The sequence below is a fragment of the Triturus cristatus genome, chromosome 8, assembly GCF_964204655.1.
Source record: "Triturus cristatus chromosome 8, aTriCri1.1, whole genome shotgun sequence".
Taxonomy (NCBI): Eukaryota; Metazoa; Chordata; class Amphibia; order Caudata; family Salamandridae; genus Triturus; species Triturus cristatus.
In genome coordinates this window covers 1,129,549,555-1,129,576,275 of record NC_140591.1, presented here as the reverse complement: position 1 = coordinate 1,129,576,275, position 26,721 = coordinate 1,129,549,555, and the positions used below count along the sequence as shown (strand labels likewise).

At 42.0% G+C, this 26,721-nt stretch overlaps 1 protein-coding gene across 1 annotated transcript in view; it reads left to right on the top strand.

Annotated features, from left to right (window-relative positions):
* NMS (neuromedin S) overlaps positions 1–26,721 on the top strand; it is a 367,775-nt gene that overhangs the window by 206,805 nt on the left and 134,249 nt on the right. The window contains exons 2-3 of the mRNA XM_085623803.1: positions 4,048–4,103; positions 5,417–5,467. Coding sequence (XP_085479929.1) covers positions 4,048–4,103; positions 5,417–5,467 — 107 coding nt within the window. The remainder of the gene's footprint in view (positions 1–4,047; positions 4,104–5,416; positions 5,468–26,721) is intronic.

The window sequence follows — 26,721 nt, the reverse complement described above, 5'->3', positions numbered from 1 at the left end:
ATGTAGGTGAGTTTAAACCTACTAGCAAAATAAGGAATCGCAAAATTGCGATTCCTTACTTTGCTCTTGCATTTAAGGAATCGGGAATTGCGATTCCTTAAATGCAATGTAATTAGCACAAAAGTAAGTGCATTTTCGCCTTAAGGAATCGCTAATTACCACCAACTTCAAGTTGGTGGTAATTAGCAATTTCCTTTAAAAAATGACTTTTTTGCTTTTTTTAAAGTGCCATGTGGCACACATTCATGCCCTTAGGGCATGTATGTGCGCCACATGTGCACACATGCACATTTCAGGGGTGCAACAGGGTGTCCTTTTGACACCCTGGCACCCTTGAAATAGTGCCCACTATTTGCCATTCTTTAATACCGAGTCGCTAATAGTGAATATCTTCCCATTCATTCCTATGGGCCTCCTAGCCCATAGGAATGAACGGGTAGGTATTCCTTATTAGCTAATCTCAATTTGGGATTCGTTATTAAGGAATGGCTAATATTTTAGCGATTCCTACCTACGTTCAATTTTGCGAATCCTTAATAGCGAATCGGTAAAATTCGCTATTAAGGACTCAGTATTTCGGTTTTACCTACATCGGGTCCTAAGATTGGTAAAATAAAAAAAACTCAAAGTTAAGTATTAGCCCACCAGCCCTTGCATAGGCAACCAGGCTAACGCCGTCACCCACAAGTCAAAATAGTCAATGGCAGAAGAGGGCTGACCCACTGCTCCCTGGTAAATTCTGTTGGGGTGGAAGCAAAAGGTGAATGGCAGTTGAACAGACCTGTGGATGAACAGGGCTAACCCAAGGCCTCTGCATGTATTTATTATGTATTTGTTCATTTTTGTGATTACGTGAGCTGCACGATGAAAATAAAGCTCTCTCCAGACCAGTGCTATAAATGCCAGGTAATAGAGGAAAAATACATCAAAAGAGCAGAAGGATAAGGAAAATCCAAGCTCAGGCAGAATTTTAAGGTGCATGAAGTATGGTTGCTTGTTACACTATAATTAATTCATTAATGAATTTAAATAATTAGTAAACAATGTTGAAAAAAATTAACATGACACTTAAAGGTTAGGCATAACATTTGATACCTCAGGCAAATACATTGATGACATTGTATTTATGTTACTGTATTGCATGTGTGTGTTATTTTTGTTTATTCCTTTAATAACATAAGTTGGATAATGAGGGGGGTCTTTGAGTAAATGTTTGATCCCTGACAGTATTTTGTGCAAACAGTCGGGAACCACAATTTAATTGGATGCAATTCAAAGGTTTTTTAAAATTTTTGTAAAAAAAAATTATTTTCCTTTTTCATTAATACAACACAAAAAGAAATCATATACACATACAATATTTCCCAAGACATTCAGAGGTTTTTTAAGGAATCATTTGGATAGTAAGCTTAGTGCAAGCGGGAAAAGGGTTTTGGTGTGCATTTGTTTAATGAATGGAGAGAATACAAATTACGTATAATAGAGTGAATATGAGTTGAACCTGAAAGCTTTAGCTGAACTGTGGAATGTTAGGAGACATTTGCTAAGTGCTACAACTATATATAGTAATGAGTCAATGGACAAATATACTTTTGCTCTTGGATATTTAATCTCTACCTGTATTTTTGGAGCATTTTCTGAATGCATGTTGAGTAATCATGTGATAATACAGATATATGCTATCAATATGCAAGGGACACTGCTGTTTTATAAGGACCCCAGAATGGATCATTTTTAATAATAAAGGTATATGGGTGAACCCTACCCAAGAATAGATAAAAACATTAACAAGGAACAATAAAACTGAGGTGAGTGGAACTTTTGAAGCAGATAATAACAAATCCAAAAGCGGATTGAATAAAGAGAAGAGGCAGGTCCCTGGTCTGGAGGTACTTGAGAACGTGCCCCCACATCTGATCAAGTGTCAAGATTCTCAAAGTCAAGAAAGAGATTAGAAAGAGTGTAAATATCTTGGAGGAAGACCTATATGACTTATTTATAAGCACTGCGAATAAAGGCTTGGGCACGCCTTGTGTATAGTGAACATTCATGGTTCAGGCCTTTGCCTGTTTGCTGTATTGGGTTCTAAATGCACATTGACATACCAGGATATTTTTAAAGAGTTTTTCTGGATTTTATTTTTAAGATCTGATATCCAACCATACATTGTACAAAAAAAATCACCCCAATGGGTGTAGGTTTCTATTATTAAGTCTAATGGAGCAATATTTTTGTAAACAAAATTTAGGTCATAAAATTAACTGTCAAATAAAGTTTTTGGTCACAATATCCTGTCAAGATACCTGCATGGATATGACTTAAAGATACAATATGTGTGTTCAGTTAAAGGAGGTACAGTTCCTGTTATTCATACAAAGAATATAAAAACGTAGTATCAACTACCACTGCTGGAGCATGTCAGTTCAACATGTGATTTAGGGAAGACTTCATTAGGATAGTATCTAACCATTTGTGAATGTATTTCCAAATTGACGGAGTGACCTGTCAGAGTGAGTCATGGGTTACTTGTTGGTTTTAGTTATCTTGTTTGAAAGAATATAGACCTTGAATTTGGATGGCAAGGTGTGGTATGTTTACAATGCAGTTGAGATGGTGAACAATGGGCAGGAAACTAAGAAAACCTATTTAGACAATAAATATATATTTTTAAAGTTTTATATTTTAGGAGGGTGCTGGCTTCAATAAATGTTAGGTTAGGAGGGAGTTATTCTGGTATTCAAGAGGATTTTAAACTGTTAGATAAAGATCCAAAACTCTATAATTTTAAAGATTGAAATGTGTTGTTTTGTGACTGTTTCAAGAACATCATTTAAAAGTTGGAATCAACATCCACTAAACACACTCCCTTTTGTCAACTGTCATTGTACATGTTGATTTTTGTGTAGGCATTCCTTAATGTTTTTCCAGGAAGAACAGTCTGTATTAGTCCAGTTCTGTCTGACCAAGTTATATATCTAGAACAGGGTCTATTACTCACGTGCATCATAAATGTGTGATTTGCCATCGGTATTTATGGGCAGGTGAGAGCATGCTCAAGAAGTGCTAGTTAATATATTGATCTGAATAAACCTAACCTGGAGGAAGATTTGCAGACATGGTGATGTCTGTTAAAAAACCACCTGCTTTTAACCAATTGAGAACCTGCTTTGGAATATCTGAATGATGTGTTTACATGTGTCAAGGTTTTCAACCACAGCTCTCAACTTATCTCTAGCCAGTGTAGTCTCACTTTCTACCTTTTTCACTAAAACATCTGAACCATAAAAAATATAATTTCAGAAAACAGGGACATTATAAAGTACAGTTTGACAACCAAAATAACATTGATGGTTTGTTCATTGGCTTAAGATGACAGAGCTGTTTTTGGACCTCTTTGTTCCTAGTTTGTGTAAAACAATTTTGAGTGGGCAGGAACAGTTTCTGAAAGTGTGGAGTGAGATGGCTTTCGGGGACAAAAAAGGCATAAGGAATTAGATCTTCTGGGCCATCGTAAATAGGTAGCGGATATTACTGACACCCTAATACATGTCTATATACAGTGTTGTATGAAACGCAGACTATGGGATAGCAAGCCGGTGAGGCATGAACACTAGTTGTGTGCTTCTGGCTATTACCCTGGTGCATCCATTGGATCATCCGTACAGCACGAATTTGCTTCCCATCAATTCAAAGTATGTTTACCATGGTCGATAACCTGCTCTGTGTTTATTTTCAACAACAGGTGCTAGGTTCAAGGAATGTTTTTGTTGGAGGGAGCTCCTATGGCTTAATGATATACCAATGTACCTGTCTTGTGCACAGGTAAACCTGAATGTCCCAAATAGACCATACCATGCACCTGTGATTCTATAATCTCATCTATATCTACTTATGTCAATTTCATATCTGCCAGAGTTGAGTTGTTTGCCACACTTTAAAAAAGAAAATATATTTTTGGATCACTCTTGCAAGTAAATCATTAGATTTTCATGTGACTCATTTCTTGACCAATGCCTTAGTAATCACGTTTATACTTCTTCAAAATAGGTTTTCCTCAACCTTTGCTCCAACAAATGGACCGTCCAGATATTCCAAAGATAGAGGTAAGCACCATTCCCAAAATACCAAAAAAACAATCAAGAGCATTGTTAAATTGTCTCGTTTGGATGTCTGTAATTCACATTCTCTGAACCTATTTTAATTGAATTATGCTCCATGTACTGGCTTTACATCTTAGGCGTTTTACGTTTGATGAAGAAAAAATACATCAATAGCACTTTATTGATTGTCTATGAGAGCAATACGTGGTGCCGTCACCATTGCCATGGGAAAATACAATTTGTCTAATGTACCAAACATCTGTGCACCCAACTAGTCATAAATGTTGCCCTACAGCTGTTGTATGTGAGTATCCCAAAGTGATTGTTCTCATGCACTGCATTTACTATGATGCATCTGGGAGAAAATGTGCACTGGTATGATCAGCGTGCACCCCTGCCATTTGCATTTTGTATGTTGACTGCTTTAAGGGACTGACAAGCAGATTGGGTGAGTGCTATGCATATTGGTTTGAGCGACGAAATAGTTAATATAAAGTACAGAGTTGGATTCCGGTAACACAGTTTTCAGGTTCTGGTCTCTATCTAGCCAGCTGTAAGACCATTTCTGCTTTTTCAGAATTCTGGAGTAGAAAATAAATAGTCTTTTTTCAAAGAATACTATTTTCAGTCGATATGAATTGTTCACCTATTTTAGAAGCAAAAACAATGAGTGGATAAAAGTAAACATATATCTCTCAACAAAGTCAAGCCTTTATTCAAAACGCAACCCTACTGGTGGATACTAACTGTAACCTAAAGGAAGTTTGAGCATGAAGAGAAAGAAAAGACTATCAATGTGAACGTCACATAAAGGCAGGAGAAAGCAAGCTGCCTCCTGATGCCCCAGTCTCCAGAATCTCCTGAGACCTTCTCTTGGACTGCAGTTGGTTCCCAACATTTGGAGAATTTTATGTGTGTTTTTTAAAGCTACGCTTTCCGATTTTTGCAAACCTTTACTTGAAATATCAAAGTACTGTCTATTAAATTCTCCATGTCCATTAATCATTTTCCCTTTGGTTACCTCACCATCTTTTCCCTTTTGTTTCTTTGATCTTAATTTATTTCCCATTCAGTTATTCTTCGCATTACGCTGCATGGAAAACATTTTTGCGAATGGAGTACAGATATAAAACACTAATTATAATTAAATCTGAATAAACATTAATAAGATATCAAAAATTGATACTTTCATATGAAAAAATCCATCATAATGAACACAAAATTGCTGTACAACAGAGTTTGCTACAAGTTTATTTTACTATAATGCAAGAATATATCAATATGTATAGAGTCTCACATTTTGCTTTTACTTTTAGAGACTGGCCCTTTGTTTCAGTCAGTGGACGGCACTTTCAAATAGACCCCAGGTAAAATGTTTATATTGTGCTTGCAATCTATATAGCTGCTGTATGATTTTATCAAATATTTGACTATAACAATGCTGGTAGAAGTCACTGTAGGATGCATGATCGTTTGAATGGTGCACAACAATCATGCCTTTTTTTGCCCACCTTACCGCATACTGTATAACAATTAATAGGGTCTAGTGGGGGGTGATCCACTGCAGTTGTTATATAATGGTATATTAGTTTTATAAAGCGCTCATTCACCAGGGAGGTTCCTTGGCGCTGGTCAGTGCAAGACCGCATACGGCTAGAGAACATTTAATCTTAGGCTTGTCGAAAGAGCCAAGTCTTCAAGAGTTTGTGGAAATGCATGTAAGTTGTGGAAGATCTAATCTCTGGGGGCATAGAATTCCAAGTCCAAAGGGGTCAATACAGCAAATCTAGACCTGCCTAATCTCTTCCATTTGAAAGGGGTAATTCTGAAGAAATTCTTGTGCCAATACCTGAGATTGCAATTAGGTACATATTCTTTGAAATGAGAAGATAGAAAGACAGCTTTCTTCGATTCAGGAGGGTAGCCCATCGATAGAGGCCAAAAAGAGGGATTCCACAGATCCTGTTTGTTGTGAGTGATGACAATCTCAGTCTTATCAGAGTTAAATTTTAAATGGTTGTTATTCATCCTAAACATAGTTGTAGGTGACAGAAGGCATCTATGAGTATTAACCTGTGGTGTAAACAACATTTCAACATTGACCTGTACTACATGGTCATGCATCTTTGAGATTGATTGAGATAGATTGTAGCAGGTGCTTCAGTGAGGATGAGCAGTTGAAAGGCACACTTGTGCTCTCCCATGGACCTCAGAACACATTCTAGCTCTAAAAAGCATTTGTATCAGGCAGATGGGTGGTTCATTTCTGTTGTCTACACATTCCTGTAGTTTTAGGTGAATTTGTATATCAAACACATACGTGTTGTGGACTATTTTATGAGATGAGGACAGGGGTGCAGCTTGGTCAGTAAGATGGGGGGGGAAGTGTCAGATTTTCCAACAATCACTCTGCACATCATGTTCAAATATATTACACAACAAGCAAGGCGCAAAGAGGAGGGACTTGAGGGGCACTGGAAAGGGAGAGGAACACAGATTGATAAGGGTACCAAGTGAGAGAATACACAATATTTTGTAAAATAACCAACATCTTTGAAGACTTTCAAAACAGAGAGAAGAGGAGAGTGTGTGCATTTTTGTCTGTGTGTATGTAAAACCTATTGGTGAATTCCGACAGACACCTCAGCTTACCCAACTGAGAGCAGCTGTACCCTACTATTTATCACAAAATCCATTTATTAGGTGGATTTAACACCCCAAACACCCCCCCCCACCCCTGGAGCTACACCCCTGTATGAGGATGGTATAAATGGTAAAGAGGATATTTACAATAGTCCTTCTGGATCTCCCAAGACAAATATAACAACACAGTAAGCTTTGGGATGCCAGGTAAGGTTTCTTTTGTTCCGATAATGCTTGTGTAGTCCTTGCTCATGGTATTGTCCCAAAGGCGATGTGCTTCTTTATTGGTTTTCTTCCCACCATGACCTGGTATGCACTGGCCCATGATGGGTGGACAAAGGGCTTGTAGAGAAGAGATGGTGCTCAATCACACAATGTAGTCCATTAGCCACATTTTTTATTGATTTTGGTGTATGTCAATGCATTACGTATTGTTTGAGGTCTAATCCTAAGGACCTACGATATGTCAGGTTATTAATATCTTAGTGTAATAGTAACCCTCCTACAAAAAATCAAAATTCACCTGGCTATGTGTGGAAATATTATGTACACCTATGATCTCAATGTTATCTACACATGCGCTAAACTACTTATCTAGTTTCCTGGGCAATTTTCAGGAGGGATTTTTCAGGATCTAGACCGCTTCTAATTTTATTAGATCTTGAAAAGGTGTGCGGAAAGGACATAGAAAAAGAGTAACACACTCATGTACTTTTTAAAGATGTACCTATAGAGGGATACATCTTGTGCTCCAATTCTAGTAACCTATGGAGGAGAAAAGACACATTCAGCAAAAAGAAATAGTGATTGCTCACTGTGGACTAAATACCTACTGTTAACTTTGCCCAAAGTTAGTTGTACCTAACCACTTGTGAAGTATGGCTGTTTAACACTCAATGTATTACTCATGTGTTGAAAAGTCATTTTTAACGGTTTTCTACGCCTTACTGTCTTTTTAAAAAAAAGCCCTACTAGGTGTCAAAGGCAGAGTAAGGGGTAAGACTACAATCAGAATCCAGTGAGAATTATAAACACATTCTATATTCACAACCTTTTCCAGAATGGTATGCAGGGCATAGATTTGGAGAGTGTTGGGTGAGAATTGTTTCTACTATTTTCTCGGATTATGTGAGGGTTAATGCGCATTTTTCAAAGAAATCTCTTTCGGAACAATACAACGAGGAAGGACCACATGCCCAATATCGAAGAAAAATCTCCTCAGTATTCCAGTGCTTATTGTGTTATTATAATCCATTATAAAACCAGAACTACAAGTCCAAGAATTCAAAGAAAATGCCTTGTATGGTTAGGCTACTCATGCATTGATCTGGGAAGCCTGGGAGCTCTGCACTGAGCCATGTCAGTGCATTGTCAAGCCCTGTGGCCACACATAGATGGCTAAGGAGTATGATGTGCTCCATAGTGCTAAACCTGGCTGAAAAGTTGAGATTGATCAGACGATATACACACGTATGCTATTAGGTATTTCTTACTTGATATTCAACCCAAACCATTATCACGTGTGAGAAAACAGTTCTACTACACAGAAACACCACTACAGCTTACACACGTCCTTATAAGTGAGTGAGGTTTTTGGGAACAATATAGAAGAAAAATATTGTGTGGACCAAATTTTGTGTCAAGAATATTGAGGACAAAAATATTGTGAAGGTACGTTCGTGTTGGAAAGCAAAGTTTTACTATACTTAACTCCACATATATGTATCTTGACAATACATATATCTTCATGGGAAGCAGATGTGGAGTTAAGACTAGTAAATCTATACTCACCTATTTGCACTTACCTTCTTGATATTCTGCTCCACAATATTTTTGACACGATATTCTGTCCACATGATATTGTTTACAGCTCCATACTGTCAGACAACCATTGAGGATAAAGGCAAAAGGCATACTAGAGATGGAAATGGAAACAATTAAAAGCACAGTACAATTTCATTGAGATGCAATGTATACAGAGTTATTATTTACAATTGGACAACACAAACCTGAGAACCTCAGGCTCAAAATGAGCATTCAGGAGGATACAGCTGCTGAAACTAAATTATTATGTATACTCATATATTACACCACATGTTCCCGAAGGAGATTAACTGGAGTCACACTTGGCATTTCCCAAGCATCAGCCTACAAGGAAATCCAGCTTACCAGAGGTATGCAAACTTCATGTTGCCACCTATGCCCGTTTTCACAGCACACTATAAGAAATTAGACATTCAAGAGATACTACAAGGGGAAATCAAATAATGATTCCCCCTCACAGAAGACACCATTGACGGCAGACACATAACCATGAATATGCCTGTGGTTCACCACTCTTTCTACCCCAAACACTACTGATATATAAAACTCAACAAGACATTTTTATTTGATGCCCACCTCTAATTCACCCATAATCAAAATACTTACTTGGTTCATGTACGCTGCTGGTATCATAGATGGAAGTAAATTTACTTGACGTATGCAAAGTAATGGATACAGGAAATGTATCCTACTGGGTTAGTCATGCAACACATATCTTCTCACACACAATACACATGCCACTTGAATACAAATTAATTATTTACCTAACATAGAACCTAAAAACCAAAACATTTTGGTTTGGATCCCTAATCCCTACGATTCCCAAAGTCATAGGGTTTGCAACCGTCTTTTTAATATGCACTAAACACAATTTGCAGTTCAGTAAAACCTTTCAGACTTCCCTTTCAGCAATAATTCCCTAACAGCCGTCTGGCATTGTCTGCCCAATACAATCATGTGCTTGGTCCCCTTCCTCGCAGGCCCATAGACAATGCTTTGGCATTACAGACTCCCTTGTTGTACATGAGAGAAGGTTTTTTTTAATTTGGAAACTAAAATTGCAATGCTGCTGAACATTCCTGTTATTTCCGTATGAAAACATAAATGTACTTTGTGGAAACAATGAAGGAAAAGGCTTTCATGCTCTAAATGTGTACAAGATATCATCCATTAGACCACACACAGTAACCTCACATTTTTCATTTCAGGTGTGAGTAGTTGATGCATTGCCTTCTGGTACTTGTAGTCCTGTCTATGATGGGAAAAGAACAATAACAAGAACTAGGATGCAAAAAAAACAGATAAATCTGACAAGAGAGAGGTTGTGATCTCTGCTTTACAATACTGCAACTTAAAGTGGTCATTTAAATATTGAATTCACTGATTCTTTTTATGCAACACAAAGGCAAGCTTCTTTGAAGTCTACTTTGGTTTATAAAACATACACTAAGTGCTTGAAAATATTTAAGTAAAGCTGATCACTTGCGTTTTTCAATGTTGTGCGTTTTCCGGTATATATTTGCCAATTATTTTTAAACTATATGTATTGCATGTTGCTTTAAACTTTTGCCTGACACCTTATTCATAGCATGCCGAGAGAATCAAGAACTCTGGGGTTCTAGTGAGATGCTTTAATAGAAACATTGGGAATTTACTTGGCATGACTAGCATTTAATATCCTGACTGGAATGTTTTTTCCCTTATTCACACAGACCTTTAACAGTTAATGTAAGAAAAAAGCAGTTTAAAATGTGTTTTCAGCTGCCATAATGGCCTTTGACTGGTAATTCAAGTAAACAACGATTGAAAGGCAATGTTAAAATGAATACAGATCATTTCATAAAAAGTTCTACTTAAGAATCATGTGCACGTCTTTGCAGAATCTTAAAACATGATTACAGAGAGCTGGCATTTTTCTCTGGGAAAGGTGGCAACCCTACCTCGGGGAACAACCTTTACAACGCAACTTTTACAACGCACTACACTTACAACGCATTTTTTACAACGCAACATCCACTACAACGCATTCCATTACATCGCATGACACTACAACGCATTTTTAAAAACTACCTTTACAACGCATTCCATTACATCGCATACTACCTTTACAACGCATACCATTACAACGCATAATATTACATTAAAACCCCTACACTATCCAACCCTTACCCTACTGTTGCACCCCCTGGAGTTAGAATAGTAATTTTTACCCCTATACTATCCAACACTTACCCTACTGTTGCACCCCCTGGAGTTAGAATAGTCATTTTTACCCCTATACTATCCAACACTTACCCTACTGTTGCACCCCCTGGAGTTAGAATAGTAATTTTTACCCCTATACTATCCAACACTTACCCTACTGTTGCACGCCCTGGAGTTAGAATAGTAATTTTTACCCCTATACTATCCAACACTTACCCTACTGTTGCACCCCCTGGAGTTAGAATAGTAATTTTTACCCCTATACTATCCAACACTTACCCTACTGTTGCACCCCCTGGAGTTAGAATAGTAATTTTTACCCCTATACTATCCAACACTTACCCTACTGTTGCACCCCATGGAGTCAGAATAGTAATTTTTACCCCTATACTATCCAACACTTACCCTACTGTTGCACCCCATGGAGTTAGAATAGTAATTTTTACCCCTATACTATCCAACACTTACCCTACTGTTGCACCCCCTGGAGTTAGAATAGTAATTTTTACCCCTATACTATCCAACACTTACCCTACTGTTGCACCCCCTGGAGTAAGAATAGTAATTTTTACCCCTATACTATCCAATACTTACCTTAAATGCAATTTAATATTATGCGTTGTAATGGTATGCGTTGTAAAGGTAGTATGCGATGTAATGGAATGCGTTGTAAAGGTAGTTTTTAAAAATGCGTTGTAGTGTCATGCGATGTAATGGAATGTGTTGTAGTGGATGTTGCGTTGTAAAAAATGCGTTGTAAGTGCATGCGTTGTAAAAGTGTGCGTTGTAACGACATACATCCCCCTACCTCTGCTCCAGTCATTTGTGCGCTGCCTCTTCCCATAAAGGAGGAACCGTGCTCTTTTGAGGATGCTCTCCTTCAGGGGACCCCACGCCCCCACCCACTCATGTAAGGTGCCTGGCAGGCTCGGACATACGTTATTTTGTTTCTTTTTGGTCCTGGGTCTGCACGGTATCAGCTCAGAGTAGGCTGCACACTGCAGCTGCTTTAGAGAGGCACACGGCACAGAAATGCTGAAGGGCCCCCCTTCACGTAGAGAAGACTGGGACCCCGCGCACAGCGGGGACTGTGGGGGTGCCCCCTACACTCCTGGTGGATTACTGCATCCAATGTTTGACCCCATGGTCAAAGGTGTGGATCCACTCAGCCTTATATTCTCCAGAGGTAGGTAAAATGATTACCATTGAGTTGGGTAAAATTAGACATCTGTTATTCACTGCCAAGTTGCCCAAGAGTGCATGTGAGATTTTCAAATAGACATGTTATGTTCTGATGATTTGGAGAAAATATGAAACGAGAGAAGCAGCTGAAGAGGAGAGTAGGTCAGACTCAACCACTGGACGCCCTGGCAGTTTGATGTCCTGGTGCTGCGTAGGTGAACGGTTAGTCTTCTGTCAGGTAAATGTGTTTGTGGCTCTGGTGACTAATGATGCAAGGCATCTTGCATCTCCCACAACGCCTTCTGCACATACAAATACAACTGATGAGCTTTGCATTGTGAGAACCTGCCTCTATATGAAGTTCTAATTTTCCCTCAAAACTGTTATTGAGGTTTTGTTGTGACTCATACCAGGCTTTCAGGTTTTTTGTCTGCTCCAGGTATCTCTTCCACCTACATGATAATGGATACCCTGAGTTTTTGCGTCACCGGCAGCAGATGCTTATCTCTGCGGACTGCCTCTCTCCATGCCATGCTGTGTTCCTTACTTTCCTGGATGCTGCCTCACATCTTTGCTTCCTTAGACAAACCCTCCATTGTGGCAGGTCTCTGATTTCCCTTCCATACTCAAGAGCTCCTACTGCTTGATGCTCCCGTTTCTAGTTTATTTTGCAATGTGCTACTTTGTTTTTGACGTTGCTGCCCCTGTCCTTTTAAGTGATATGGATCTCAGTTCTGGCACTCTGCAAATGTGAATCTTCACAGGACTATCATCACAGGACTCCAACTCTGCGTTTGCAAACATTTACAACCGTTTGCAGAAGGAATTCTGCCTCATAAATATTGATGAGGTAGGAATTCAGCAAATGCTGATAAACTGTGGGTGCTGTGTCAGATTGATACAGCCTAACAGACACTGTATGCCATGAATCTGGGTTGAGACAACAATTTCCTTATGTGAAATCCCAAGGGTTTCTCTTATAGTAGCGAAATGTTATTTTCATGGAACTACAGTTACTATTTCCTAAATCACCTTGCACTGAAAACAGCAATAGACCAGATTTCTTAAGCATTTTCATAGACACAAATGCTCCAATTCAGCGTTTACAACTATTAAAATAGATTTCACATGTACTAATCCTATTTGAAGAGATCTTTCGACTCCTAAAATAGAATCCTGAATGTATATATCGAGCCGGTATCTGGAAGGGGGTTTTGTAGGCGTTGTTTCCAAATACCCATTTGGAATCCTATGTATCAACGGTTATCAACCAAAATCCGGGTGCAAAACATTGAAATTTAACCTCAAAGGAGGTGTTAACCCATTCAGAAACCGGAAAGTCCGTGGGGGGGGGGGGGGGGGGGGGGGAGGGGGCCCTTCCCAATTTATGAATGTAAAACACTTAAACATTTTTAAAAAATGCAGCCCTGTCTCCTTTAAGAAAAAATGTGCTGCATTTTCTTTTTCAAAGTTTACTTTATTAAAAATCAATCACAGACATGGTGGCCTGCTGACCCTTGAAGGCCACCATCCTTGTGATTGTAGCCAATCAAACTGAGTCACAAATTGTGGCGTACCTAATGAATATTAATTAAGTAGGTAGGATTGTGACTCAATCTGATTCGTTTTTTTTTTTTTTTAACTTCTTTTTATTAAACAGTCGTCAGTAGTAATGTACAGCATTACAAAAGGGAATGGTCGATACTACATACATGTCATCTTTAGTTCACACTCCTTTGACAGACGGACGTTTATAAAGTAGTCAACATTCCCCGCAGGTTCCCACCCAATATCACCCACAGTCATCCACCCCCACCCATTGTAGCAATCTGGTACCCCTCAATTGCCCCTATACACTTCCCACTGTTGCCACACTTTTTCCCATTTTTTGGAGCAGCCCCTGCTCTCATAAATTGTTTTTTCAGCTGCGCAGCACCAGTCCATGTCCATCTTCCATCGTGTCACTGTCAGCGGTTGATCGGCCCCCAGGCCATGATTCTGTTTTTTATGAACTGACCAAAGGGTACGTAGCCAGTTCGTAAAAATATTTAGTGGTCCAGTGCCAGCAGTACTTTGCAACCAGTAAATGGTATATCTGACCCATTATTTTCAAAATGACAAAACTCCTAGACAAAAAAGGGGGAAAAATGAAATGCATATTTTAAATAAAAGTTGTTTTCACAGTTAATGTAGTGGAAAGCATTCTATATCCAAATATCAACTGTAAGAATAAGCTCATTAATTGTACCGATCATATGAGTCGAACGACAACTCTATTAGTTGATGTTTCTGCCCCAGAGCTTAGATGGGGAGGACAGAGATGAATCAAATCTAAAGAGAAAATTCAAACTAAATGAAAACAATGTATAAAAGACAATATTAGTGAAGCAATTACTTCAAGGAGTCAAGCATATTTATATGAATGAACAAACACTTGAGTATTCAACAATTCATGCCCCACATTTATAGCAATACTTAGGGGCCCATCACGATATCGGATGGAAACTTTCTGCCCGACACCGTCTCGGAATCGTGACCGACCGACTTGCGGTCAGTGGTTCCGCCTGACCGATTACGATGCGACCAAACATTGTTCAGTCGGAGTTCCACTGCTCCCTATGGGAGCTTGTGTTCCACCTGACAACACAGTCTCCTATAGGGAAATAGGGTGTCTGCAGAAAACCCTGCACCCTGTTGCAGGCACCCCACGGTGCCTGCCACACAGTGCAGGGTTTTACAAGGGGGTCCCTTAGGTACCCCTCGACCAACAACTGTAGACCGCGGAAACAAGGGGGCCCTGCTTGGGGCCCCCATAGTCACTTTCTGACAGCCTTTTCGTATCGGACAGGGTGACACGTAAAGGCTGTTGGAACTCAACATCGTAATCAGTCGGTCAGAAACGCTGTCCGTAGAGGTGCACGATGTGGTTCAGACCAGCTCGAATACTTCGAGAGCTAGTCTGAACCGATTCAGAATGACCGACCAGTTGAAGTTCTGATCGCAAACATCGTAATTGGTCATTCGGAATGTAAACCGACCGAGTCGGTTTGAAGGGTTCCGACAGGGTCGAGAAGATTGCGACGTCGGGAGGAGGTTTTCCACTCAACATCGTAATGAACCCCTTAGTGTACAATGCAGTTGAATAACTTTAATTTGGTTATCAGGCAGAATTCTGAAGTGCATATTGTAATGTACACAATTGCCTATGAATATATACCTAAGAATGGCTCCATAAAGCCATTGGCAAATTGGTGTAGGCTGGAAACAATATATACAAACAATAACCAGGATTGATACATCTGGATTAGAGCACAGATTTGACTGGGCGCGAAACAGATACTGCACAAATGCTGCAGCATGATGTAGTGAGTATTACAGTAGGCACAAAGGTACCAAAAGTGGCTATCCAGAAAATGACGAGAATATCATATTTATTCGATATACAGAGAAGTATGAGCAATGGGGAGAAATGTTATACTTTTTCTTTGGATAAAAATAAATGCCCATCAAGACCGGTCGGGCCGTGGTGGCGCAGCGGTGGTGGTTGAGCCACTGGTGCACCATTGGTCCGACCGCCCTATTAGGACTTGAACAGTCGGACCGTAATTGAACCGCCAGTTCCGCCAGGGAACCACCATTCGCTGGCAGTGGCACAGCTATCAGGGGGCTAAGTGATATTCAGGTGGTGCCGCTGCAGCACCGCTATGCATATTACAGCAGTTTCATGGAGATCTTTCCCCCATAAAAAGGCTTGAAGTGCTGAAACAAAGAGGGGGCCCTACAGGACAGCCTGTGCCCCCTCAGTCTGGGGATGGATGCATGGGGCACAACGTGTGCCCCTCTGTGTGCATGCACCCAGGTTCCTGCATGGAATGGACTTTCGAGTCCATACCATGCAGGAACCTCGTGTGGCATTCTTATTGCAGTGCCTCTTTCACAGGCACCACCGCTTTTGAAATACGCACTGCAGTGGGACCACCACACCACCCGCCCACCAGACCACATAATTATTTGTAATCTGGCGGACAGCAGCAACTCTTGGGAGTGCGAGGGCATGGCGGTGGCGAGCTGTCTGCACCACCATAAGTCGTAATTAGGCCCTAAGTGTCCCTTTCAGACTTTTTTTAGGAAACTGAAAGCTTCTGGTTGAAGCTGTCAATGCAAAGTAGAATTATTTACTGGCTGAATTGCTGCACAATTGATCCTGTGTGTATGAGGAAATTCAGCCAGTGGCTCTCAACATAAAATTAGAGTAGCTGCGAGAAATTGGAGAATGTTCAGTTCCCTCCAAACTCTAAATTAGGGTTTAACTTTTTAAACTTAAATAAAGAGTACAATATTTGTTTATGCAAAAACAGCAAACCCTCAAATAGAGTGTGGAATGTACAGAACTACAGTCAATGAAGAGGTGAACAATTATATGTGCTGAAGAAAAGAGAATAATGAACCTAATGAGAAGGTCAGCTTTATGAATAGAATCGATGCACGTCTGAAACTCTATTGAGGTAATGAGCATCTTCCAAAAGATATCTATAGAAACATCTCAATATACCAGAAAACCTATTTCAGTATGGAGAGGCAATAACCAAAAGAGATTAAAATATTTCATTGAATGCATACGATTCAACCTAAAGAATAGATCTCTGCAGTCGGAATAAAAGAACATTTTCAATCCAGTTACAACCAAATGTGTTGCGCTGATCCGAAAAGAAGATATGGAGATTAATGCATATTTGGCAAATCTAAAATGTTCACAGTTGGCCTGAAATATTGTATTGTATTGTAATAGCATTTATATAGCGCTTACTAACTATGACGAGGCGTTGAAGCGCTTTTCGGTGAGTAGCACCCTACTCTGGTACCCATAGAGGATTAGTGGTAATATAGTAAAAAAAAAAAATAATTTGAGTGGTGGATATGTTAGTCAATTATTTGGATTGAGCAGGATAGAGGAGGGATAGAAGAGGGGAAAAGGTTTAGATTTATATGTGCATGACGACCGATAAAAAGAATAAGAAAATAAGGAAGGTGTGTGGAGCAATTGACAAATTAAAGAGTAGAACAACTCTGGAAACAATGTCTCCCAGCTGAATATTAATCATTGTACAAAAGATATTGGCACACAGAACACTGGTGCTGAAAACCAGATATGTGCCATCATGCCTACTGAGATGATAGTAATAATGTGATCTGAAACTTGTTTCTATGCAAGGAAGCTCATCCACGTAAGCCTTGTGAGATAGAGTAGCAACCAAAATCCCTAAACCCTGTTCCAGTCCCACCCAGGACACCCACTGCTTTTTGTTATAGGGGGTGGCATGGGGAGCCCCAAGGCCTCCGCAGCCTGTCGTACTTTAATAATCGGGACCGCGTAGGGGACAGGGCCCTACCCCTGTCTATCTTGGTATTAGCAAACCGCAAATGGTAAATGCGGCATGTACGAGTGCTTTATATATCGTTCTAGCTATGAATGCACTGTGTACACGTTATTCTGCTTCACTACGCGGGTTCCATTTTGGAAGCAGTGGCCATCTTGTCATTGCCCTCACATAGGCTATAATGGAGTAAATACGGGCCTCACAGTACATGGGCTTCTCCTCTGACTTCTCTGTGACCTGGGCAGCTGGCTCTGCTGCCCCAGGTCAAACCGGTCTCACGAGCTCCCCTTCCTCCATCCACCTGTGATTAGCATCAGGGCTTGACCCGTCATAAAACCCTTTCATTCTATACAATCCCCCGGCTAATCTCTTCCACACCTGCTTGTTCCTGCTTTATGACTTGTTTCCCAAAACAGGAGATGCTCATGTTTATTGGGGGGTCTATTGACATCAAATGTGGGATCTGAACCTTACTGTGTAAATCATTGTGGGCTGGCCGAACTGGAATGTGGGATGGTCATCATGACTCTGCTTTTTCGTTTGTAATGTATACTTATAATGGCCATATCGTAAACCAAGGAATGTGTGCCTGGAGCATGATATTTTGTACTTAAGGAGAAGCCTGTTCCTATGATTTTCAGCAGTCTCCTGAGAACATACACGCTGTTGTACTTCTAGGATACCTGTAATTGGTCTGCAGCCAATAAACGAATCTTTGACTTCACCCAGAAGACTCTGTGTTTCTGTAGGTCTGGAACAGGGTGAACCCAGAAGTCATAGGGTGTGTGCCCCTGCACCGCTGGGACTAAAATACCCAGTACTTCAGTTTGGCGCCCAACTCGGGACGATTTCAGCGGTACCAGTCCAAGCCAGAGGTTCGTGAGGAGCTTCGTGTGGAAATTCCGGAGGAAGGCCGCCACTTCATCGACCCCTGCATGTCGACGTGGTCCGAAAGTCTTTTCTGCGAGGTTCTCCGCGTCCCGACGGCTACGAAGGACTGCTGCCCTGATTAATCGACCTGTTTTGGACCCTTGACGAATTTGAGAGAGCGAAACAATCGAGAGAGTCTTCTGGTGACGCCATCGATCAGCAATATTCAGTTAAGTATAAGTGGAGCGTCTCCCATTTGTTTTTGGTATCCTTCGGGATCGTTTGATTTGGTAATTTGGTACTTTGGAGTTTGCAAATGCCAAAGCCAGAGGACTCGTGTATTCACGAGACTATCGTAATCGATAATCCTTTGACGTTTGGATCTAGACTAGTGAGCAAAGATGCCTGGTTCTGGACTATTTGGTAGATTATTCTGTTTGGGTTGTGGAAAAGATTTCCAGCTAGAGGAATCATGTCCGGTTCCTCCGGTTGGAACTCCAACTTATGAGCTCTATGTAAAACATGGCATAGGCCCCATTGCATATAACGAAGTATGGATCCACTACACCAGGAAAGATGGTGTTTTAAAATGGCCCCAAAATGGTAGTTTTGATACCGATATTTTAGATAATTTGGAAATTAAATTGTTTAAGAAGAAAGCCCGGCCGGCGATGTTTGACTCTTTCCGCTTATGGCGAAAGGAAGCCAAACAAAAGGAAATTAAGCTAGCGAAAAAGAATAAGAGAGAGAAAGGTATGACAGTAATGCAAGCAGCTGTACAATTTAGAGACAATGAGGAGGAGCAGATGAGTGAGCAATTGCATAGGCAGCGCAAGTTAGGGATTGACAAATGTTACCCAGCCTTACCACATTCTAAGCAGAATGAGTTAGAAGAAAAGGAGAAAGATCCCCTGATGTCACATTTATTGAGTTCGCCACCCCCGTATGCTCAAAATGCCACGGCGCCTCCCCAGCTTGTAAATATGCCACCTCCAGTGAATATACTGCAAGCCTTGCCGCAACCGCCAGTTGCTTTGCAGCCGGCTCTTATCCATGTAGCGCAGCCCTCTCAAGGGCCGCCAGTTGTGCTTCCAACTGCCCCCGCACTTCCTGCGACTTTGCCTAATACAGCAGCTGCCTCCCCTGACACTCTTCCTTCCACCACTCCAGTACCTGTCTCTACATCCTCTTTTCTTCCCTCTGTTTTTCCCCCTGTTCTCGCCTCAGCTTCTCCTTCAGCGCGACAGCGCTTAGCTAATGTGGTTACTACATTAATGTCGCCCCTCTTTGAGTCATCTGGTGCGACTCCTGGTTTACAGCGCAGCCAATTGCCTAACCCTGACGAGAAAAAGGTAATAGATAACATGGCGCGTAGATGGATTGTTTTCCCTTCACTGTATGATGTGGAATCAGTTGTCAATGTTTTCCATCAATGGGATGCCCCAAACCAGAGATATGTGTTTGAGAAAATGTGCGAAATTCTCTGTAAAGAATTGGAGGATAGTGGTAAAAATCCGAACCCGCAGGAATTGTGTAGAGTGAGGTTCGATTTTGGAACTGGTATAATTGTGGATCGTGGAGTAGATAAAGCAGTTGCGGTCGTATTGTCCTTTAGGAATGATGATTGCCAACAGTCATTGTTTGAACAAGATGTCCTTGTGGGGAAAAAGGTAAAAGCGCGACAATACCCTATGAGAGAAGTTCCCCCGGTATAGAAGGAAGCGGTTGCAGCAGCCGGTGGTAACCCCGCTGTGGCAGCGCATTTCCAGCGTGTTTGGGTGCATGTTCCATGGAAGCGCTCTGAGGTGTTAGCGCTTAAGCAGTCCTTGCCTGATCCCCGTAAAAACCCAGCAGGTTATTATAAAGAGTTGTCACAGACGGCAGGGTCATGCATTATGAATCTGGCCGACATAGACATGTTGTTTGGTAATGTTGTTCCACAGCCTCTATGGGGATCAATTCGTAATGTAGATCACAATGCAGAACTAGGGGATACATGGGCTAACATTGTTGCTGCTGATGCTAGACAAACTGGTGGTGCGAAACCAGAACCTTTAGTAGCTGAACTGCCTGGTAGAATCATCACGTATATGAAGACAATAATGCCCGCGATGCGCGTAAATTGGGACAAGTTATCTGCATGCAAGCAGAAGAAAGATGAGACAGTGTCAGACTTCTTTACTAGGTTTGAAGAAACGTTTATTGACCACAGTGGGCAGGATATGAGTACTGAGGGTGGCCAACGGCTGTTTGTGGATAAGTTTGTGCAGAATTTACTTCCTGACCTGTGTAAAAAGTTAAAAGATTCAGAAAGTTCTTGGGCTGTTTCTTCTTCAGCGCAAATACTGGCTACTGCACAGTATTATGAAAATAGAGATAAAGACGAGAAAGATAGAACAGAAAAGAAAACGAAGGAACTAAAGACAAAGGTCCTTTTACAGCAGGTCAGAATAATTATAGGCAACCACAAGGTGTCTATCACCAACCCCAACAGTTTCAGAACAATCAGCAAATGAACGGGTACTATCAACCACGTGTTCCTGTAGGTCCCAACCAATGTTCATACTGCAAAGAGGAAGGTCATTATAAATATAGTTGCCCTAAATTAATGCAGCGGAACGGTAATGCGTATGGCGCAAGAGGTAGGGGTGGTCAGCAGGCTCCTAGAGGCAGAGGGCGTGGGAGTGTTCCCCAGAACGCGCGTCCTCTGCCGCCTCAAAATACCATCAATAGCTTTGATCAGCAAGCTAACGCGATTAGTAATACGGCCCAGTATTATAATAATGATTATTATGCAGAGGACGGTGATGCAGAAAGTAATGATTACTAGGACAGCCATAGACAGAGAGAGGGAGTTGTTTCAGTGCCAGTGGATCAGAGTGGACCGTATGTTGAGGTAACTACAGCAAATGTAACGGAGCCTTTTCTGCTAGACACTGGTGCTGCAAAGAGTTCAATCATGCATTCAAAACTCCCTGGCGCACCTTTGTCTGGCGATATCAATGTTTCGGTAGGTTTTTCTGGCGCCCCAGTTAGGAACCCGATTTCTAGTCCCATGTCACTTTCTGTTGGACCTTGCGAGCTGAAAGCACCCCTGATTCTGACAACAGGTTGTGGTGAGAATTTGCTGGGATTAGATTTGTTGAAAAGATTGCACGCTACACTGTATTGTTCTCCTTCAGGAGTACAACTTACATTAGGCAAGAAAGTGATTTCCCCAATGTACTTGTCTAAAAACACAATGCCGCCTGAATTGTCATCCCTTTCGGATGCCCTTTGGGCTACTGGTCCCAATGATGTGGGCCTCTTGGAGATACCGCCATATGTGGTGACTTTAAAGGCTAATGTCAGACTGCCACGTATTCCCCAGTACAAGATCTCTAATGAAGGGCAGAAAGCATTGTTAGACATTGTCAGCGACTTGATTAATAAGGGTGTGATTGAAGAGACAAGAGGCAACGTTTGCAATAGTCCGATTTTACCTGTCTTAAAACGAACGGATCCTTCACAGCCACCTGTTTACAGATTTGTGATCGATCTCAGAGAGGTTAATAAGATTGTTGTGCCACAGTTTCCGGTTGTCCCCGATATAACCGCCTTGTTAACGATGATTCCAGCCTCTGCTGCATGGTTTTCAGTGATTGATTTAAAGAATGCTTTCTTTAGCATCCCAATTGCAGAAGAGAGCAGAGATATTTTTGGTTTTAGTCTGGGAGGCCGAAGCTTCCGCTTCAAACGCGCTCCCCAGGGCTACTGTGAAAGTCCATCAATATATAGTCAAGCTTTGAAAGCGCAGCTTGATGCACTTGTTTTACCTAGTGGCGCTATCCTGATTCAGTACGTGGACGATTTACTGATCGCTGCGGATACTGAAAAGATCTGTAAAGAAGCCACATTGTCACTGTTGCGTCATTTATCCGCTTTCCATCACAAAGTGTCTCTCTCTAAGCTGCAATATTGTCGACAAGAAGTGACCTACTTAGGTCATCTCTTATCGAAGGAGGGAAGGAAACTGACCCCAGAAAGAATTCAAGCCATTGCACAGTTGAGTGTGCCAAGAACACAGAGAGAAGTGCGTGCTTTCTTGGGCATCACTTCATACTGTAGGCATTGGATCCCTAGTTTTTCTTTATTGGCAAAACCTTTAGTAGCCTTAACATGCAAAGACACACCGAATCCTATCCCATGGTCTGAAGAGTGCCAGAAAAGTTTTGTGGACTTGCGTAATGCATTATGTTCAGCACCTGTGTTGGGTACCCCCGACTACAGTAAGCCTTTTACATTGTATGTTCACGAGAAAGATGGATGTGCGTTGTCAGTGTTAACACAGCCTTTTGGCGACAGACCGCGCCCATGCGCATATTTTTCATCAACCTTGGACCCTGTAGCGAGGGCATTGCCAAGCTGTCTGAGAGCGACAGCTGCTGCAGCGATGTCTATCCGACAATCTGCTGGTTTGGTAATGGACAATACATTGATTGTTATGGTTCCACACGCTGTAGACACATTATTAAATAGGACCAAGACACAACACTTGACTAGTGCGCGATTATCAGGTTATGAGCTTACACTGTTAGCAAATCACATACACATAAAGAGATGCAATACGCTGAATCCAGCTACATTGTTGCCAATTCCAGCAGACTCAGATGAGATTGAGCAACATGACTGTCTGTTCAGAACAGAAGAAGAGACGAAAGGGAGAGTAGATCTAAAAGATACTCCCCTGACTGAGTGTGATGGCACTTTATGGGTAGATGGTTCATGTTTCAAGCTCCCTAATGGTGACACGACTGCTGCATATGCTATCACGACTTTGCACACGGTCGTGGAAACTGCACGAGTGCCACATAATTCGGCCCAAGCAGCGGAATTAATCGCCCTCACGAGAGCATGTGTGTTGTCTGAAGGAATGAGAGTGAATATATACACAGATAGCCAGTACGCCTTTGGCGTGGCTCATAATTTTGGGCGTTTGTGGAAGGAGCGTGGGTTCCTGACGTCGCATGGAGCTAAAATTCAGAATGGCAAGTTGGTGAATGATCTCCTTGAGTCACTGACCCTACCGTTGCAAGTTGCGATCATGAAATGCAGTGCGCACAGGAAAGTCACAGATGATGTTGGACGTGGGAATGCGTTTGCTGATGAGACCGCGAAAGAAACAGCACAGAATGTGAAGACTAGAATGTATGTTGCAGGCCCGCAAGATGGGTTAATGATGTGGGAATGTGTGAGAACACAATAGAGAGTGTGAAGTCGCTTCAAGCTGAAGCCACAGAGGAAGAGTTAAGCAAGTGGAGAGAAAGTATGGGTAAGTTGGATGAGAATGGTTGCTGGATTGATCTGACAGAACATAGGCGATGGTTGTTGCCTGATGCATATGTGCTTCCAGTGGTTACTATGGCACATGGAATGGCACATATCAGTACGAAAGGTATATGCAAGTTGTTGGCTCCAGTATGGCAGAATGCTGGGATTCCCAAGTGTGCAGAGAATGTGGTCAAGAATTGCATAGTATGTCTGAAATACAACCCTGGTAGGGGAACCCCAACTCCAGCTGGTCACTTTGCACCCCCATCATGTCCATTTGAAGTTTTGCAGCTGGACTTTATTCACATGGAAAGATGCAACAACCTGAAATATGTACTGGTGGTTGTTTGTGCTTTCTCAAAATGGATAGAGGCTTATCCTCTGAAAGATAACACTGCCCTATCCACAGCTAAAGCCCTTGTGAAAGAGTTTTTCCCTAGGTTTGGGATGCCAAGAATGGTGTGGTGTGATAATGGAAGTGAGTTTGTGGGTAAAGTGATGAAGAATGTATGTGAAGGTTTAGGCATCCAGCAGAAATTCCATGCTGCAAATCACCCCCAATCAGCTGGATTAGTAGAACGCTACAATGGAGCCTTAAAGCTCAAGCTGGCCAAAATCCAGGCGAGCACCGGTCTTAAATGGCCTGACGCTCTGCCTCTAGCACTCCTGTCCACCAGAATGACCGTACACTCACGAGTGGGACTTAGTCCTTACGAGGTAGTTTTTGGCCGTCCGGCCAACGTATGGGGTGTACCGAGGCCTACGAAGTTCAGTGAGATAGAGCATCCAGTACTGCTTGATTACCTGTATGATTTGACTGTTAAACTGCGTGTTTTGCACCAACAGGTACACGATACTCTCCCTCAAGCCTCTGAAACTCCTGGACACCCTATCAACCCTGGTACGTGGGTGCTAGTCCGAAATTTCCAGCGCAAGAGCAACGACGAGCCTCGCTGGATCGGCCCTCATCTTGTTCTTCTTTCGACAAGATCAGCAGTGCGAGTAAAAGGGAAGAAACACTGGATCCATGGTACCCACTGCAAAGTAGTCCCCTTGCCTCTGCCATATGACCAGTGGGTCAAGGAGGGTATCGCCGACTCTGAGACGGACACTGTACCTCGTTTTGTACCATTCAGTGACGCACGCATAAAAGACACAGTTTCAGACCAAGAGAGTGACAATATTCTGCAGGAAGCTGTGCCACCATCAAATCGACTGGACACCACTGAGCCTGAACTTTTGTTTCAAGACCAAACAGCACCTGGCCGTCTCCGCTATAATTTGAGACCTAGGCCCATGGACAAATAAAGATTTCCTCACTATTTCCTTTTTAACATTTTTTGCTCTCCCATCTGAAGGACTTTCTTGATTTTTGTTTTTCGAACCACCATCCGGGTTCTGCCGCAGGGTCGCGGTGCCAAGACTTTGGGGTACAGGCCGAAGACGCTAGGTCAACGGTTCTGGTTGGTCTAGGGCGTTTCCCTGGACTGACAGGCGTACTCCTTAGCAGAAGAAACTCATCCGCCGCGAGCGGCCCGAGTAGAGGATGGAGTTTTTTAAGATGGAGAGACCGATTGAGGAAATGAACTTTAACGCAAGGATGTGTAGAATTGTAAAAAGTAAATGTTTTGTCTTTTTGTGCCTTTTTACACTGTGTAGCATAATAATGTTTATTGTAGGATTTGTGTTTTTCTCCGCTCAAAAGCCCATTGAACCCACTGAACAGCCTATACCTCTTTCTACTGCCTCCTCTCACTCTTTTCACCCTTTGCCTGAGCACGAACAGACCAGACGATCAGAGTTCGTAAATAACTCGTTTATCCAACTCTTGCACCAGCACCAACTAGTAATGAATACGACCAATTGCTGGGTGTGCGGGTTAATGCCACATACCATTAACAAGGGTATTCCCTACCTGGTGCTGCCGTATAGTTACAATGGATCGTCATGGGCATTCCAGACCATGTTTCTCTATGCTCTAGATACATATTCCCCTCGCCAACCGCGTTCCATCAGACCTATCACCAATAATAAGGCTTTGATAAAAGGAGTTGCCGATATGAGTAGAGATATCGATGCATACTCGTCCATTCCCAAAGAAGAGTTGAGACCTTATGTAGGATGGAACGCGACGGGGTATAGTATTAGTCTGGGTGAAAGACAGCGAAAAATCTCATCTCCAATCTGGGTTGTACCCCACATGGGTCGGTTCTGCTTACAGGGTAATGGTCAGAATCCTAGAGCTCAACTGGGAAGGAGTGACTGTACTGAAACGTACACCTTCCCGTCACAGTTTTCCCCTGCGTTTTTGGCTGCCAAGGGCACATATTTCATCTGTAATGACCGAGCATATACATGGCTGCCCCCTGATTTCTCGGGCACATGTTATATTGCGAACTTGCTACCGCCGACATTTACTGCTGCCTCTGACTATCACAAGACCAGAGTTGTGAGAGGTGTGGTTAGTAAGGAGGATACTGCCGGTCAGGAAGCGGGAGACTTCTTCTTGGGTTTCCTGCCGTTTTGGGGACCTATGGTCAATAGTAGGAACCTGAGACAGCTGACTCGTGTGGTTGAATCCACTGTCAATGTAACGGCTGGTGCCCTTGGTAATCTGACGGCTGAGCTCCAAGCGGATCGCCTTATGACTCTGCAGAACCGCATGGTTCTAGACGTTATTCTTGCAGACCGTGGTGGGGTATGCAAGGTCATCCAATCCAGTTGCTGCATTTTCATACCAGATAATGCTCCAACAGTGTATCAAGCCATCTCCAAACTCCATAAAATATCTGAATCCATACACGTGGATAAGGGAGATTGGTCACTGGTGGGGTGGTTCTGGGAATTGATATCTGCCTGGGGTTGGAAAGTTCTGATGGTCATTGGAATGATCCTAGCCATTCTTTTCCTGTTCTGTCTGTGCATACAGTGTGCTCCTGCGATATGTGGCCTCTGTGCTACCTTATGTGTAAGGAAACCTGTATCGAGGGACGAACTAAGTAATAGGATGATGCTACAGCAACATCTCCATGACTTCGTGAACATTGACCTAGACTCGGATTAAGATGAGTATAGTGATTGCCTATGTAAGGGCAAAAGGAGGGTCTGTCGTACTTTAATATTCGGGACCGCGTAGGGGACAGGGCCCTACCCCTGTCTATCTTGGTATTAGCAAACCGCAAATGGTAAATGCGGCATGTACGAGTGCT